Here is a 17,207-nt window from a genome sequence, read left to right as displayed (position 1 = left end):
AAGTTGAATGAAAGGAAGGAAATACAGTGGAGTTTAGGACATAACCAGATTTCGGATGCATGTCATAATGCACCGTCGTCTATCACTTAGCTATGCTATTACTAACACAGTAACGTCACAATTACACTAGATATTTTTTTTGTTAGGATTAATGTACATAAATTTACCCCATATTTCCTATTTTAAGCATTTATTCTGTGAAGAAACTAAAAGGGAGTGTGACTCATGCGCCTTCATCTTCAAAAACAAGAACTGTGGCCTTTTCGCGAGATGACGACTGGAATATTTTGCTATTGAACTTTTGAAGCTTTGACTTTGAAACATTCAGTGCTGAAGAAAAACATTTCTACATTATCTCCACAATTTGTATCCATGACTGCTTTGAAGTTGCTGATGTGTAGTCCCCCTCCCCTTTAGAACAGCAATCGCTATGTTAACTAGTGAATATCCAATCAAAATAGAGGGAACGGCAAAGTGTGTCCAGAGCGCGATAAGAGACTACTGGGAACATCTCTTTCCGTTCTCCTTGCGAGCAAAAATAATTTAAACCTCGTCTTCCTTTCTCTTTTGTTGTTTATAAAATGTCATTTTTCAAAAACACACTTCTTGGGAGCGTGTCCAGATGTCTTGTTTTGACCGAGATAGTGCCATTTTGAATGGTCAACCAAGATAGCATTTAGCATTAGCGATTAATACCCAACTCCCCACCTCGTCATTGGTTTTCGATGCTGGTCCGTCAATCAATTGCTTCATGTGAAACTGGTCCATGGCAAAAAAAAAAAAAAAGGTCAGGAACTGTGCCTCAAAAAGTGTTAAAGGAAACTCATTGTGACTGAAATGACATTTATGTCCCTAAACAGTTTGTCCACTCTCCGGACCTTTTTGCCCACCTGAGTGCCGCCTCCAGGTACAGGTCAATGACCAGAGCTGTGGGTCAATGACCAAACCCCATTCATGATAGAAAAAGACCTCTCTCAGGTCTGATTTGTTTCATCAGAGGACAAAAGAACAGATGGATGTTCCACCATCTTTCCTTCTGGCTTTCTTCACCTGCTTCCCCATCAAAAAGGATCTGTGTTTTTATCTTTTGTGACAAGATCTTTTAAGCTCCAGTGTGAAGGAACATTACTGAAACGTGAATGAGGGCTGAAAGATGTGCGTGCCACACAACTTGGCAGGATGTTACTTTCTTTCTCCAAGCTGTTTAGTCAACAAGCGAAAGGTTCCGTCACATACTTGACTCGCTCTTTTGCCACAGTTTTCCGTCACTCGGTTGTCACTGAGGATGAGAATGAGAAAGATGAGTTTGATATGTCAACAAATTCCCTTCAAAACGCCATTGGAGTTATTTTTCTGACTTTTATACATGCATCCATGCCGGACATTTTCAGTGTTCTGGAAACTTGAAAGCTGATATACTGCAGGCTCTAATTTGGAATTGGTAGTGTAAATTCAGCCTCAGTAACGAGACTCAGCAAGTGCCATTTGTGATCTTCCTTTCTTTGTCCCGTACGGACAATAGTGCCCCCCCACCCCACCCCACCCCCTTGGGGAATCTCGATGCCCGTGGAAAGCAAGCTGGCACCTGACGGCAGGACAAAGCCCAGGTCAAGAGGTTGTAAGCCAGAGGTCGGGGAAGCAGTCCCGATGCGGTGTGCGGAGAAAACGTGGCGATTCATCTCTCAGACACTTACTGCATTTTACGTCGAGTTGAACATTTGCATGATCTTGAGAAGTTTATCACCTGCTTTTTCTGGCGTCAACCGCACAACAGCCTTTGCTTGCTTTTATTGGAGTCTTCCGTCACGCTGCTGTTCCTGTCAAGATAGCCAGCTAATAGCGGGTGGCAAAGGTTAGCTACTCCGTTGCTAACATGGCGCTACAACAGGCCCAACATGAAATTATCTTTATTTTAGTTAGTTGTGAAGCATAAATCTAATCACTATTATTAATATTACTAACAGGACCACAAGAAAAGTAGTCAAACTATTAGGGAGTGTTTAAAATAACGTGTGGGATTTTGTATGAAATCCAACCAAACGTAGGAACACGCCTTATCATTAGTTAATTAGCAAAGTGAATAAAAGCTCATTGCAAGCAGGATGCAACCTTTCCTCCCATCCTGTGGACGGACCATTAACGTCGCAGACTCCCACTGCTTCCTCGCCTTGCTTTGTAAACATTATTGATGTGAGGGGTTTAATGATTATCTCAGCCTCTTAGCCGAGTGTAAATCATCATCATCAGCAGGGCTTCTTCCTTGTGGAAACCTTTCATACAGTCTGCTCTTTAAATGTCTTCAATAAAAAGTCAGAAACAGATTTACTATCATCCGGTGACTCTGCGAGGCCCCCTGGCTCTTCTTCTGTCTGCCGTTTAATGTCTTCTTGTCTCCTTTATCGCCTTATATCTCGTGTCAAATGCGTGTCAAGGACAGACTGATTTATTCCTTCATTAAAGATTTGGAATTTATTTTTAAATTATTTAAACTCTTGAAATACTTGGGGAGCCCAGTAAAACTTGAAAAGGTCTTTTGCACTTTGTTTTAATTAGAGGGAGGATTATTTTTATATATACATTGTTTTTTTCAAATGTATATAGTACTACTACCACTATTTATTACAATAATAATAATAATTAATAAAGACTAATTTCTACCCACGACCCTAGCGAGGAATAAGCGGTTAAGAAAATGGATGGATGGATGGATGGACTAATTTCTATAGCACTTTTCAAAGGACACAAATTTTTTAAATTTGCTTATTAGACATTTTCAACTACTACTACTACTACTACTTATTATTATTATTATTATTATAGTATGATGACGATGAGTTACACCGCCTTTGAAGTGACCCATGCGCACAGAAAAAAAATAAATTAAATGGCAATAAGTCAAATCAACATTAAATCTAATAAGCAAAGGCCATAACTAATTTATGTTGCCCCTAAAATCACAAAAAAAAACTATATTTTTTGGATTAAATTTTTTAATATATTTGTTCCCATTTATGCGCTATTATCATTAAGTTTACTTTTAATATATTGAAAAAACATTCACAAATGTATGAATGAACCAAATATTCATTATGAATTAATTGTATCTGATCATGTTTAAATATATAAATTAATATTTGTTATAATAAATAACTGAGTAAGTCTAACAATTGTTTTTAATTTTTTTAAATACATTTACTAAAATATAATAAATGTGAAAATAATGCTCAACACCATGGTCTGTACCTCTGGCCTTAAAAAAAATTAAAAAACTTCCTGTCAACTTTTCATCTTCCGCTGTCCTGTTAATTCCCCGGATGATAATCTCTTGAGCCTCACCCGGGTTCATAAAGCGACCTCTTTGCCGCGTGCAAACCGCAGATAATCCTCTTGTTACGCCTGTGCACGCGTTTCACGAGCCAAGTATGAATTTTTTTCAAGTTTTCACACAAACACTGAAACCGTTTTGGCATCAATATTAGACCAAGGAATTAATGTCAAACTACCCCTGACCTTGAAACCCTTCGAAGACTTCATAAAGTGAAATCAAATATTTATATCTTAATACATTATACGTTTGAAATTACTTGCTGAAAACATGTGATAGTAGACTATGGTACTCTTTATAGTACTCGTTATATAACAAAGCTAACTATCCTGCGCAATTGTGAGTTAGGTGTGATTACTTGGCCCCTTTCTACTACTTCATCTAGCAGCTAGCTAGCTAGCTAGCATTGTGGGTGTATTACTAGCAGGAAACATGCTCAAATATCTGTCATATAGTGTGAGCCACAGGCTAAATAAACGGCTAACTTTCACTAAAGTGTCTCTATTATGTGGACCCATACAGTGACAACACCAAACAAGGTGGTGACATACTGGCCAAGCCCGCTGGAAACCCCCTTTAGCCCGCAAGCTAGCTGGTGGCTAGCGCCTCTCGTTGTGGCATTAAAAAGCTTTGCGACGACTTGGTGGGATATATTCCAGCCACTGGATGCTTTAAGCGAATATATTTTACACTTATGAAGACAACAGTTGGTTTTTCACAATTTTGAAGTCTAATTTTATACACTTGATATTTGGCAGGCAACAACTCTTCTCTGTGTTGTCTTTTTTTTCCCCCTACAGACAATAAATCACCCTTGGTACTGAAATAAAATTATCAACATCATTCTAAGGTATAGAAATAATGTCCAAATGGATTTTTAAAGGTCCATCCATTACAAAAAAAAAAAAAAAAAAAGTAGATCATGGCCTCCCACTTGCTGCTCTTTGGCATCACAATGCCTCTTAATGGCTTTGTGCTAAATGTGAGCACGACCACGAGGGATTAAAGAGGACGGAACATGCCACCACGACATCAAAACCACCGACGGCGGACTTTGCTCACAGCTGCATGGCTTTTTAATCTCACGGCAAGCCTTCGAAATAGGTTGCCTTGATTGTTGTACGAGGTAGCGGGGTGGGGGAGTGGTGGGGGTTAAGGTTAATGTCCAGAGCGCCACTCAATCAGCACGTCACACCTTTAACAAGCCTTCCACTCGAGAGTCCATTAAAAAGTATTTAGCTCCCCCTTCAAGCTGAAGAGGACTCCCCGTCTCTGTTTTCATACGCTGGCTTTTCCCTCTTTTGTGCCTCCGCAAAGAAGAGGGAAGCTTTTTTTCGGGCTAAAACAAAAGAGGAAGAGCCGCAGGGGATGGAGACGGGATGGTGGGGGTGACTTGGGTCGACAGCAGGGGTGGCTTCTGCCGCCCCATGTGCAAAAATGTGAACCGAACCGTGACTGTAAAACAAAGGGACAAACCTCACCGTGATTTTTTGTGTACTATACACACCCCTAATTTCAAGTCTCTGGAAATTCACAGATACCTTACATGGGTTGTAAATCGTCTAGCAGATTGTGACATTTGAATATATACAGCCATTGAATGTAAATCCAAGGACAACCAAGATTGAAGCTATCTTAACATTTATTGTATGTCTTTTTAGCAAACTAGAGAAGTGTTACGCAATGTACAGATAACAGTAACCCCACTTTTGCTTCCAAAATTGTTTGATTCATCCAATCCCTCCTACCTCTTCTCACTGAAGCTAGCCTAGCGTAAGTGTGCGCCATCTTCCAGTCAATAAAGTTTTGAGAAACAAGAATTTCTCAATTTCTACCACACAATATCAACGCATTATTATCATTACCAGGCCTCATTTCTGCTGTCTATAATGATAATCATAGGTCACTGTTTATGTTGCTAGGCAGGAGTTAGCTAACATTTTTCTAGCTAAGAAACTTTAGCCTACAGGTTCCAGGTGGTCAATCAAATTCGATTTACGTTAAATGTGGCAATGCAAAGATGAGGTCGAGATTGCCTGATCAGTGGTCAACCCCCGTCAGCTTGTTGCGGGTCGCATGGCGCATTTTAGCCAGCATGTTGCTAATCTGCTTAGCTGAGCTTTACCGAGATGTCAGTTTCTCTGGCTCTGACACACACTTAAACACACACGCATTGTTCTGCGGCCTGTCTGTTTTCATTTCCTCCCTCTCACCTTATGCACTCTTATCCCCATCTGGCTTCCCAACATGCACGTGACATGATATCTTCTCCTTTGTGAGATGCGAGGATGCTTTAGTTGACCATACCACAATTTATGTTTCAAAGATTTTGGAAGAAATTACACTTTCAGAGAAAAACGTTGTTGATACAAAAACTCTCTGCAGTAAAGCCACACTAGAACCAGGGTTTGAGCTAGTTTTTACTTTGTTTTGAGTTTAGTTTTTTAAATTTGGTTAGTTTTAATTAGTTTTTAGAGCGGTTCTGTAATTTTAGTTATTTTAAAAAATTTCAGGTAAAGGTGCTTTTCTATTGGCTGCTGCTAGATGACGTCATTTCTGTGAGACACACCCCAAAGGCTCTAGTTTTAGTTTTGTTAACGTTAAAGTAAATGTTTTTGGAATTTTTGTTTTAGTTTTCTTTTTTCCCGTTAACTCAAATATCCTTGCCTAGAACATAACAACACTTTCTGACATTGGGCACCCCCCCCCCCCCCCCCCCTTGATAGTCTTGAGATTTTATTGTACCCGTGACAGATTCAAAACGGCAAGCGTCAGATGCAGAAAGGCAGCTCCAGAACATGACCAAACTTTTTAACAGTAAGCAGCATTCACTCCAGAAATCTTTGATGTTCTTGAGGTGAATTGGCAATTTTACCCTGCACAGCGACATCTAAGCTAATGTGACTTGCTAAACAACCCTACTTTTGTTTTTTGTTTTTTCCCAAAATGTTCTTCCTCGGATGTTTGATTTTTTTTTTTTTATTGTTGACAAATGTGCTTGGTTCGGCTTCTACAAAACTAAAATGGAGATGATCAAATTGGATTTACCTCTGAAAACACCAACCTTCCTCTTTCGCTGTCTTCTTCTGTGGTCTTGTAGTTGCGTGCAGTTCTCGCTTACAAATGGGTTGAGATTTGAGCTTTTCAGCATTATTATCCTGCACATAATCTCCCTCGCACAAACACACACATATACACACACTGTAGCCAGTTCTATTTCCTTTAGGGACAAAAAAAGCTCCCGTATAAATAGTTTATTAATAATGGTTACATACCAGGAGGATGTTTCCCCTGACTTTTTCGAGACAGTTAACAAAGCACAAGAGGTTATATCAACAATAGCGTACATAATGTGCAAGATAAATGTCATAATAAAAAAATGAAAGTCTTAATCCCAGCCTCAGGAGAGGATTCATCGCAGTTTATAATCCAAGATGATGAGAAGGTTATACAATAAATCCCACCTCGCTTTTGATCCGGTTTCTCCGTCGAGGAACGACGGCGTGCAGTGAGCCCGCTCGCCTTGTCTTGTCTTTGAGGGGTCATGTGGGCATTACGTTTCTCTTTGGATCATTTGAAGGCTCAAAAGTGTACAGTATATCTTTGTCTTGTTCTTTGCGGGTTGTCCCATCCGATGCTCTAATGCCATCATACGTCCGCTGTGTTCACCTGATGCCTGATGGGAGGAAAGACGAGTGGAGGTGAAACCGATGACAGTTTTACGGCGTCAACAATGATCCAAAACAACATCATATTGATGGGTTTGTTTTCCTTCAGATTCCATCCATCCACCTATTTATTTGCGTTTGTGTCAGCAAGGTGGGGCTTTAGGACCCAGATGCGGGAAGGCAGAGGTGCAGTCCAAAAGAGGTTTTAATATCAAATCAAAAAAAGGCTAATTTCAAAGTACAAAACAAATGGAACTAGCAAAACATGAAAAAACAACTAAGGCGAGACTAACAACATGACATGGATCCGGAAAAGGAAAAGGAAAAGGAAAAGGAAAAGGAAAAGGAAAAGGAAAAGGAAAAGGAAAAGGAAAAGGAAAAGGAAAAGGAAAAGGAAAAGGAAAAGAGGTCAGCGTGACGTGGCGAAAGACTTACGAACGTGGTAACAGCAAAAATGAACCGACACAGACAGGGGGGAGACAACCGACTAAATACACCAACACTAATGACATGACAAGACACACCTGGCTGAGGGCACTGATTGGATGACACCACAGGTGGACACAATCAGGGTTGACACAGACACCACACGAGGAAGGGCAAGTGACCAGAAACGAGAGGAGTAGACTTTTCACAATAAAACAGGAAATGACAAGACAAGGGGAACACACAAGGAAAACATGACAGGGAGTAAACAAAACTGAAACTAAACATGACAGTTTGATAGTAAAAGTTTTCTAAATCTGAGCTAGCCAAGCACATTAGCGCCCTTTCCATTTATTGTCAGCAGGCTGAAAGGTCAAGCTGGCGGCCTCTTTCCTGCTTGACCCAGTGACTAGAACAACTCTGTTCAAATCCTCCGGGAGCAGGAAGTGGTCTCTTGGGAGGCATATTATTGCGCACGTTAGTGTAAGTGTGAGGTGTCGTTGCGATCAGGAAATGCACACAGAGAAAGGAAAAGAATCATAAATACCAAGTTGGTCTACACACTCACTGTTATCTGTGTTCGAGTTTGGACTGAGTTGCCGTTTGTTGGCGCACGCGCACTCCAGGTGGTCCTCCAGTCGCACCTGCACTTCCCTCAGTTTGGGCCGCCGCCGCACATACTCCACCTTGGCCACCTTGGTAGGGGTGATGATAGGCAAAGAAATGATTTACAACTAAAATAGGAACGGAATTAATTCGGCTTCACGGCACTTTCTGCTCTGTGTCAGGGTCCACACTAATCACGTGAATAATAATCAAGTAAATACAGATTTAAAAATGGTCATCTTACGAAAGAGCCCTCTTGTTTTTTTAATCTGAATGAAATGTCATTCAGCTGCTTGCACAGTGCAGGGGCGGATCTAATTCAGGTGGGATGGAGGACTGCAGGCCACCCCAAAATCATGAAAAATGCTAAACTATTTGTAAATAACCATAAATACAATAATGGCAAACACGTGATTAACTTTTAAAGAAATAAAACTGTTCATAGTGTTAACTTACATATAGAAATGTGGGGGTGGGGGTGATAGGGGGGGGGGGGACAAAAAAAGAAGCAAAAAAAACATTTGAAAACTACAGTATAGAAATATGCAGGGGTCCACTGTATTTCAAACCATAACTTCATCTTGAATGCAAGACATCAGAGTAGTTTATGTATTTATTTATTAATTAATTAAAAAGTTAAATAATTATTCATTAATTATTTATTATCTGGAAGTATGTATAAGGTCGCAGTCAGACACTCGCTGCTTTATACTGTAATACTGAGTGGCTCAAAGTGAAATTGCTTGTCAGTACTTACATTTTAAAATATAAATGTAACGGTTAAAGCAAATTAGTTGATTGGAAATACTACTAATAATAATTATAGATATTTTACACATTAACTCATTCACTGCCGTTGACGGCTATAGACGTCAAAAATTCATTTGAACTATTTCTATTAGTTTAACATTTTTTTCCACTTTTACTAAAATTATGTAAACCTAGATTATTATTTTTTTTGTTCATTCAGAACAAATATAACATTTGTGATTAATTAATTAATTAATTAATTAATGTGTTAGTTTATTAGTGAAGTCATGTGATTAATTACAATGGCAAATTTTAATCACCTGACGCCCCTCATTTAAAAAAAAAAAAAATTAAATTAGGGGCGTCAGGCGATTAAAATTTGTAATTGTAATTAATCGCATGACTTCAATAGTTGACTCACGATTAATCACTCATTTTATATCTGTTATAAATGTACAATAAAAATGTTTTTCTAGGTTTTCATAAAAAAATTAATGAATTTAATTTAATAGTTAACTCACGATTAATCACAAATTTTATACGCGTTCTAAATGTACAATAAAAAAATTCTAGGTTGTCACACTCAAAAAAAAGTGAAACTAATAGAAATAGTTCAAATGAATTTTTGACGTCTATAGCCGTCAATGGCAGTGAATGAGTAAAATGTTTTTTTTATTCATATTTTCCAGTATATATTTTTCCAAATTCAGAGTGGCTGTTTTATCGCAATTGCTGTATCAACTACTTAAAATGATCCATTCTTTAGGAACCCTCCCCTAAATAGACATTGGCTATTTTGCCTTTGTGGGATTATCTCTACTGTTCTGTACTATAACATTTTTATAATAGATATAATAATCAAAATGGAGAAACACCGACGCACAGTGGTTAAGCATTTACCCTGACAATGCGGTGGTGCTTGCGGGCCGGCTGGCACCTCATGTTGCTGGTGTTGCAGCAGCCCGTGCAGCGCTTCACCTCCACGCACGGCGGCCAGATGATGAAGTTGGCGGCGGTGGGGTCCACCTGACTGCGAGGGATTTCGTAGATGGTGGTGCGCACCTTGCAGCCCGCAGGCAAGGCCTCCTCCACCACTGCGGGCCGCGATAAAGAGACACTTTTAGACCAGCGCGCGTGCGTCTCACCAGTATTCTACTTGTGTGTGTGTGTGTGTAAGCGTGCACTCACGAGTGCTCCGCTTGTAACGCGCATGCGTGTGCGCTTGCTTGAGTTCCGGGAAGGCGTGAGAGAAGACCTTGTCGTAGTCGTGTTTGGTCTCGAGCACCTCGTTTTCTGGACACAAGACAAAACAACACAGTTGAATGTCACACGTTCTACTTTAGAAGATTCCCATAACCTTGTGTCAACACACACACACACACACAAGGCTAAATGCATAATTCTGGCTAGCTAGATTACATTGTAGCATGAAATGTACATAATATGAAAATATTAATCGCATTGTGTTGAGTCTCACGGTGTGCTGATGCCGGAGCTACATAAGCACGGAGATGTCGACGGGCATCGATCAGAGGCTCCATCTTGATGTGATTAGGATAACTCACTTATGGGGGTCAAACATGTCCGCCGTTTGCTTGCTGGCTTGAAAACACATTACATGTTGTTGTTTTTTGAAAATGTATTTTCTTTCTATATGGTCTCTCTATAGTGCAGATTTGTGAGTGGGTCGGAAACATTCACTGTAAAAAAAAATACAAATAAATAAAAGCTACAATAAAAAACAGTGTCTGCTGCGTGTAAGACCGCCTCCTAAAAAATACCCCCCCCCCCCGCCCCCCCCGGCATGAATTATACATGGCAACGTAGTGGCCTTCCAGCCCGGACCAAATAATGGCCGACGTGACAACAGCATAATGAAGTGAGCCACTTGACCCCCAAAGCGGGGAGGGGGGGGGGAGCCATCACACTCCTCATTTGCATGTCAATGATGCAAGGATTAATGGTGGCAGCGCACGTGAAAAATGAATCCGTTACCATTTATGTGCGGCAAAAGCTTCTTTTGTGTAGAATGGATCGTTTTCGTGATCAGTATTTGTTTGTCCGCCATGTTAGCGGATGAAATCGGGAGGATTCTCTAGTCCAGGGGTGGGCGAGTTCGGTCCCCGAGAGCCCCTATCCTGCCTGTTTTCCATGTCTCCCTCCTTCAGCGCAGCTGAATTGAATGATCAGCTCATCAGCACGCTTTGCGGAAGCCTGAAAACGATCCTGATCATGAATCAGGTGCGGTAGTGGAGAGAAACATGGAAAACAGGCAGGATAGTGGCTTTCGGGGACCCAACTTGGCCACCCCTGATCTAGACAAACATTCAATTGCACTGGAAGAAAACAATGCGTCCACCTCCAACATGGCGGTACGGGACATCACGGGAAAGCTATCTTTAGCCGTGATTCCCAACCACATTAGCGTGCAATTAACTCATTCACTGCCATTGACGGGTATAGACGTCAAAAATTCATTTGAACTATTTCGATGAGATTCACATTTTTTTCCACTTTTGGTAACAAGAGTATGAAAACCTAGATTTTTTTTTTATTGTACATTTAGAACAGATATAAAATTTGTGATTAATCGCGAGTAACTATTGAAGTCATTCGATTAATTACAATTAAAAATGTTAATCGTCTGACGCCCCTAATTTTTTATTTTATTTTTTTTAATCAGTGGCATCAGGCGATTAATTTTTTTTTAAATTGTAATCAAATCACGTCTTCACTAGATAACTCACGATTAATCACAAATTTTATATCTGTTCTAAATATACAATAATTGTTTTTAGGTTTTCATACTCTTGTTTAAAAAAGTGAGGAAAAATGTGAAACAAATGTAAATAGTTCAAATGAATTTTTTACGTCTATAGCCGTCAATGGAAATTGTTCAAATTAATTTTTAGTAAGTGCTGGAGCTAACCCTTATTTTTTATAAATTAAAAAAAAAACACTTAAGAGAAGTTTCTCCCTTGTTTTTCAATCATTTTGGGGGTTAAAAAGCCATCAATTAGGATTAAACTAATAATAATAACAACATACAGAGTAATTTTCTCACCGACACTAAATGCTCTGTGGTTAAATTCAAGCGCTGACTTACAAATGTATTGATTATGTAGTACGTCCAAAGACCTTTTGTCCATATAGTGTTAGACTATATGAGAACAAAACTCAAGTATTTGTTTAAACCACTTGGGTACATGTGAACATTAGCGGTAGCCTCAGTCGTAGTGGAGATAGAAGGGTGAGGATCACCACGACATCGTAAGCAAACGTGTTAAGACTCGACTCCCACCGGCCAAACCCTCGCAAGCCTTCCAACTTCTATGTGGAATTACTGAAGTGCTGCTTTCTTTTCCAAATTGTCCGTCTAGGTTTTGGCAAGCAGCTCGGACGTCTTCAGGGTTCACGGAGAGTGTGAAGAGCAAGTCGGGGCAAGTCGGTCTCTTAGCAACATGGCGGTAATGGGATGAGAGGACAGCATCCTCTCTCTGAGAAAAACTCGACCAGAACAAGCGCATTAATACGTCCAATTTGTTATTTCATGCCACTGACTGACTGATTGGGAGGGAGGGGCGGCCTTAAGATGTTCAACTTGCCAGCTTCATGTCGCACTCGTAAAGTTAATAGTTTCAAGTAACCGCTAGCTCCCATTTTTAGACATTTATAGTGCATGGAGATGATTAAAGTTTCTATAATCAAAAGCCTGTTGCTAGGCAGAATATTTGGATCACTGTTGCTTGTAGAAAGAAAAAAATGGCACATGTGACTCAATGTAACGATACTGTTAGCAAGGGTAATCAGGGGACCAGAAATAAGACAGGGAGAGGCAGCAGAAGAAATACATGCAAGGAACTGTATATTAAATATACATTTATAAATATAAATGTATATGAAAAAATTTAGCTAATTTGATCATTTTAATTTTATGTTAATTGTAGTATGATTTTTATATTTTTACTTTTATTTATGACTTCTATTTCATTTAAATTATACTATAAATTTTGAAAGTTCTATTTTATTATTAATACTACAATTTGGAATATTTTTACAATTTACACTTTGTTATAGTACAGTACTTCTTATGTACTTTACTTGTCATCTGTGTATTGTTTTACAGTTATTTCTAATTTTTAAAATGATTTATACTACCATTTTTAATTTGTTTTAATTTTTTTATTACATTTTTACATTGTTCTTAATACTTCAATTAAGACAATTATTTTATTCTTAGTTTTGGAATGTGAGCAACAAATTTAAATAACCTGTCATTTTTTATTATTATTAGTTTATTTTATGCTATTTAGTCTGCCTCCTACCCCCTTTTTATTTCTTTTTTTCTTTTTCTTTTTTACATTATCACCATTTAACTTGAACTTCATTTTATTTGTGTACAGTTTTTACTATAGTATTTCATTTTGCCATTTGTAACAGGCTAAGTTTGTTTGTTTATTTCACATTTTTGTATGAAGTACCGTTTCATTACATAATTTCGACCACCCCTGCAATTCTTAGCATTATTAAAAATGGCCAGCAAATACGAAAACGGGGCATTTTTACCTACGGTGTCAATCTCGAGCAGCCGCTGGAGGTCGTTGATGCTCTGGATGTCGTTGCGGGACAGCCGCTCCATAAGGTCCCGGGGAATTGGAGACTCCTGCCCGGGGGAGAGTGAGAGGAGGTCGGCGTTTTATTGATAGTCACGCAGTTATGCGTTTTTCCCAAACAGTTTCGTCATAAATCATGTCAATTTGAATTCGTGCTTTAAAAAAAAAATCTATTTTTCCTTCTCTCTTTATAAATGGTTCAAGTTCGGTTAAATAATTCAAGTTAATGACTGAATAACGTGTCACTTTCGGGTGTATTTACCTCAGCAGCGGCTCGTAAGAGGCAGAGGCAGCCGGCGAGGAGTTGGTAGAGCGCGGGTCTCATCTCCTCTCAGGTCCGCTGGGGAAGCTCCGCGAAGGGGCGATCAGAGTACACTGATGGAGCCCGGGTGTCGCTCCCTGCTCTCGGGCGGAGCTCAGAACCATGCCTCAGGAGAACAATTCACTCCCCTCCACAAAAGACAACAAGCCAGGCTCGAACCAATATCGATGAAAAGAATTGAGTTACTTCCTTGTTTCTTGCTCTTAAAAAAAGAAAGAAAAAAGTACCCTGTGATGGCATCCAAAGACACAAGCGTGAAATTCCTCTGATTCCCAGTTTCTCGTTATAATCCCCTAAAAAAAAAAAAAAAAAATCAAATATCCAAGTGTGTGTGTTAGATGGCACTGCGCATAATCCCAGTGGTTTTGCCTGCTATCTGCGGGCTAACTGAACTCCAGACGTCTCGGTCCCGAGTTGTGACAAGTATGCGCGCCCCCGTGCCTAAAAAAAAAAACGTGAGCGCGCTTGCAAGCAGGCTGCATAAAGATTCATTTTAAAGGGCAGGAAAATGTGGGAAATTAACTTATTTTTTAATGGTGTGTATAGAAATAGATGGCTCTATTGATGAACAAAGTCTTGACAAATGATGAAGTTAATAAAGTTAAGGTTGGTTAATGTCCCGTGTTTTTAATTTCAAAATGAAATTGGTTAATGAGTGTCCAGAGACTGCAGATCACAGGTGGCTGAGCTCCATCGATTGTTGATTGTGTGGAACGGAGAGTCGATCAACCAGCAGAGGCGCTCTTGAGTCTGTCGCGAACGAGTTTGCTGTCCAAAGAAGTCAAACTTGACATCAGCTGTGGGAAATCAAGCTTTCTCGGGTAGTACAGTTATGCAAATTGCGAGTTCTTTCTTTGCATCATCGTGAGAAGTTTATCGGCTGGTGTCAACCCACAAGAAGCCTCAACTGTTTTGTAGGACTTTGACCGGAATCTTCCATCACACTGCTGTTGGCTACTTCTCTGCTAACATGGTGCTCGGTAGTTAAATGAACCCAATGAGTTATTCTTAAGCGTCCTTAAATCCCTTGAAATAAATGGTGTAATGTAACGGGTAGGCTATACTTGACATTTTACTTACTTTTTTTTTTCGCTTATAGAAAAACACCCTCTTTTAGAAACGGTGACATGAAGGAAAAGCCATCATTTGTAATTACGCACAATAATAAAATGATCATGAATGAATTAGTAGTAGTATGTTACCTTGCTAACTTTAGGATGTTTCATAACATTAGCCCAGTTTAACTATAATGTATTGGCGACAAAAACCTCCTCTGTATAGTGATATTGCCAGTAGTTTAAAAGTTACCAATGATTTATTTGGAAACAACTTTAAAACTTACCTGTGAATGATGTTTTCATTTTATATACAGTATGTTCGGATAGCCTGCAAGCCGTCATTCTCTGGAAAGACGTTTATTTATTTCAGTCTCACTGACATTTACTATCATCTCGCAGGAGGCGGCGCGACCTGTCAATCAACTAGAGTGGCATTGGCATTAGCAATAAAGTCCTCGGCATGACCCGCCCTTCTCATTCTCTGATAGGCGCATCAGTTCTCATGCCTTTAATTAACCAATAGGACAGTTAGAGGCAGTGGAGGGTGGGTCATGGCCACTGATCTATACAATACTGGATAGCCGATAGCAGAGCTTGACTCTGGCAGAGCCGATCCAGTTTTATATACAGATCAGTGGTCATGGCTGAATGGTGCGCAAAAACTGCGCATTCAGGAGGATTCAGCAGTGGATAGACGCAAAATTGAGGATTTAGAAGTGGGTAGACCCAAAACTGACTGAAAAAGAAGTGGGTATACGCCGTATACCCTGGACTACACCACTGCTTGAAAGGCACTAAATCAATTAAACATGTTGTGCATCGTGATTTCATGCGTTATCGTGCGACTTCCGTTTGCATGCGCACATTGGCCACTAGGGGGCAGTATAATAGATCTATACAGTAGGTATGAATGTGAAGAAGACGGACTTTGCATATTGTTTTGTTTTTTTCTTGGCGCTCAAACAGTTCTTTTTTTTTTTGTTCAAGCGAATCTTTTTTCTTTCCTCCAAATATTGTTTATTGCATTTCGCTTGTGTTGTGGATGAAATTATTTTAAAAAAATTTGAAGTGTGCATTTGTGTAAAGTTCTTAGGGCAAAATAAAGAAATAAATTGGTTATTTAAATAACACAAACAGTTATTTGGCACAAAACAACCCCCAAAATGTGTCGTTTTGTACAACATAAATACAGCCCAAATTTTTTGGGACCAAAATTCAGTTATTTTTGATCCACACTACTAAGACAAGCAAATCAAACAAAATGGAATCACTTCACAAACAAAGTGGGAAGCATACATACAGTCCTGCAAAAAGTGTCCGCAACCTGTCCATATCCACTGGAATGATGAAAATGATTTAGTGAAGTAATACAATCAAGTTGGAGAGTCACAAATGGCTAAAGAACGCATCGCTAAAATCTGAAAATGGAGCAGTGGAACATGCACATACACACATTTAGTCTCCCTTTTGTCTCCTTCAATTTGTCACAACCACACACGCGCGCACACACTTAATCTGACTTGATGTTGTGAGAGAATAAGAATGAGAAAGTTTCTTCCCAGCAAGGTGAAGTTGTTTGCGTGTGAAAGAGATTCCAGGCAACGCTAGACCAATTAAAGCCCATTTATCCTCTGTCACAAGTGAAGAAGCATCCCGACAGAAACACACACGCAGGAGTGTAATGGAGGGGAAGTGGGTCACAACCAATTCAGACCTTGAATGGCGGTGCGCTGTCATTTCCTGCGTCCTCACGCTGTACGATGCACTTCACTCGTTGCTTCTCTGGACCGTCGCGCCTCCCTGCTGTCGGAAGGCTCCAAGTGTGACCACCACACACAGAGAAACACTCATCATACACTGCAACTGTGAAGGGAGAACTCAACCCCAAAATTGTCTTTACAATATGTTGTATGCAGTCTAATTAATGTTGCATTTGTGGAATTTGAATTAAGCAGCCAAATCTATTCGTTTTTATCCATCTGAGGGGGCGGCCATTTTGCCACTTGATGTCGACTGAAAAGGACCAATCACGGCTCAGCTTGCAAACGTCACAATGACCAAACAAAACAGGAAAACAATGCAAGGTACATAGAAAGTGGCGCATTGTGATTCAAGTCACAAGTTTGCTTGTGTGGATGCTTTAGAGTGCCACGTTGTCTGCCATGAGTGTGTGCATGTCACGCAGAGCAAGACTGAAACGCCAGCAAGGGGAGTTTTCTTTTTTGAAGTCCAGCTCAAGAGCCATTTTGTGAACCATGGCTTTGGCCACTTTAGAGCGCCTCATTGTCAGCCATAAGTGCATCACCACATGGCTAGATTGAGCCAAGGAAGACATCATTTGCAGTTTCACTATTTTTTTATTTTTTTAAACAACTGCAGCAAGAAAAGTGGGTGTCACTTTTAAGAGGGGAGATACAAGCAGCCACGAAAAGTGAGGGT

At 39.8% G+C, this 17,207-nt stretch overlaps 1 protein-coding gene across 5 annotated transcripts; it reads right to left on the bottom strand.

Annotated features, from left to right (window-relative positions):
• Window positions 1-1,057: 1,057 nt before the first annotated feature.
• Window positions 1,058-16,589, bottom strand: LOC144055824 (platelet-derived growth factor subunit A-like). 5 transcript variants are annotated; one of them, XM_077572146.1, is made up of 7 exons: window positions 16,483-16,589; window positions 13,651-14,003; window positions 13,342-13,438; window positions 9,964-10,068; window positions 9,676-9,869; window positions 7,988-8,114; window positions 6,565-7,001 (listed from the first exon to the last, which is right to left on the bottom strand). In XM_077572146.1, exons 2-7 carry the CDS (start codon window positions 13,711-13,713, stop codon window positions 6,991-6,993), a joined length of 597 nt encoding a protein of 198 aa, XP_077428272.1. In that variant the 5' UTR covers window positions 13,714-14,003; window positions 16,483-16,589; the 3' UTR covers window positions 6,565-6,990. The 5 variants fall into 5 exon arrangements, 4 of the variants coding, with proteins under 4 accessions (XP_077428272.1, XP_077428271.1, XP_077428273.1 ...); XM_077572145.1 differs by lacking the exon at window positions 16,483-16,589 and adding an exon at window positions 15,053-15,336 and having other exon boundaries at window positions 13,651-14,478; XM_077572147.1 differs by lacking the exon at window positions 16,483-16,589 and adding an exon at window positions 15,053-15,336.
• Between the last annotated feature and the right edge of the window lie 618 nt (window positions 16,590-17,207).

This window comes from Vanacampus margaritifer, chromosome 7, assembly GCF_051991255.1.
Source record: "Vanacampus margaritifer isolate UIUO_Vmar chromosome 7, RoL_Vmar_1.0, whole genome shotgun sequence".
Taxonomy (NCBI): Eukaryota; Metazoa; Chordata; class Actinopteri; order Syngnathiformes; family Syngnathidae; genus Vanacampus; species Vanacampus margaritifer.
The sequence above is the reverse complement of the archived record's forward strand: the minus strand, read 5'-3'. Positions and strand labels throughout refer to the sequence as shown.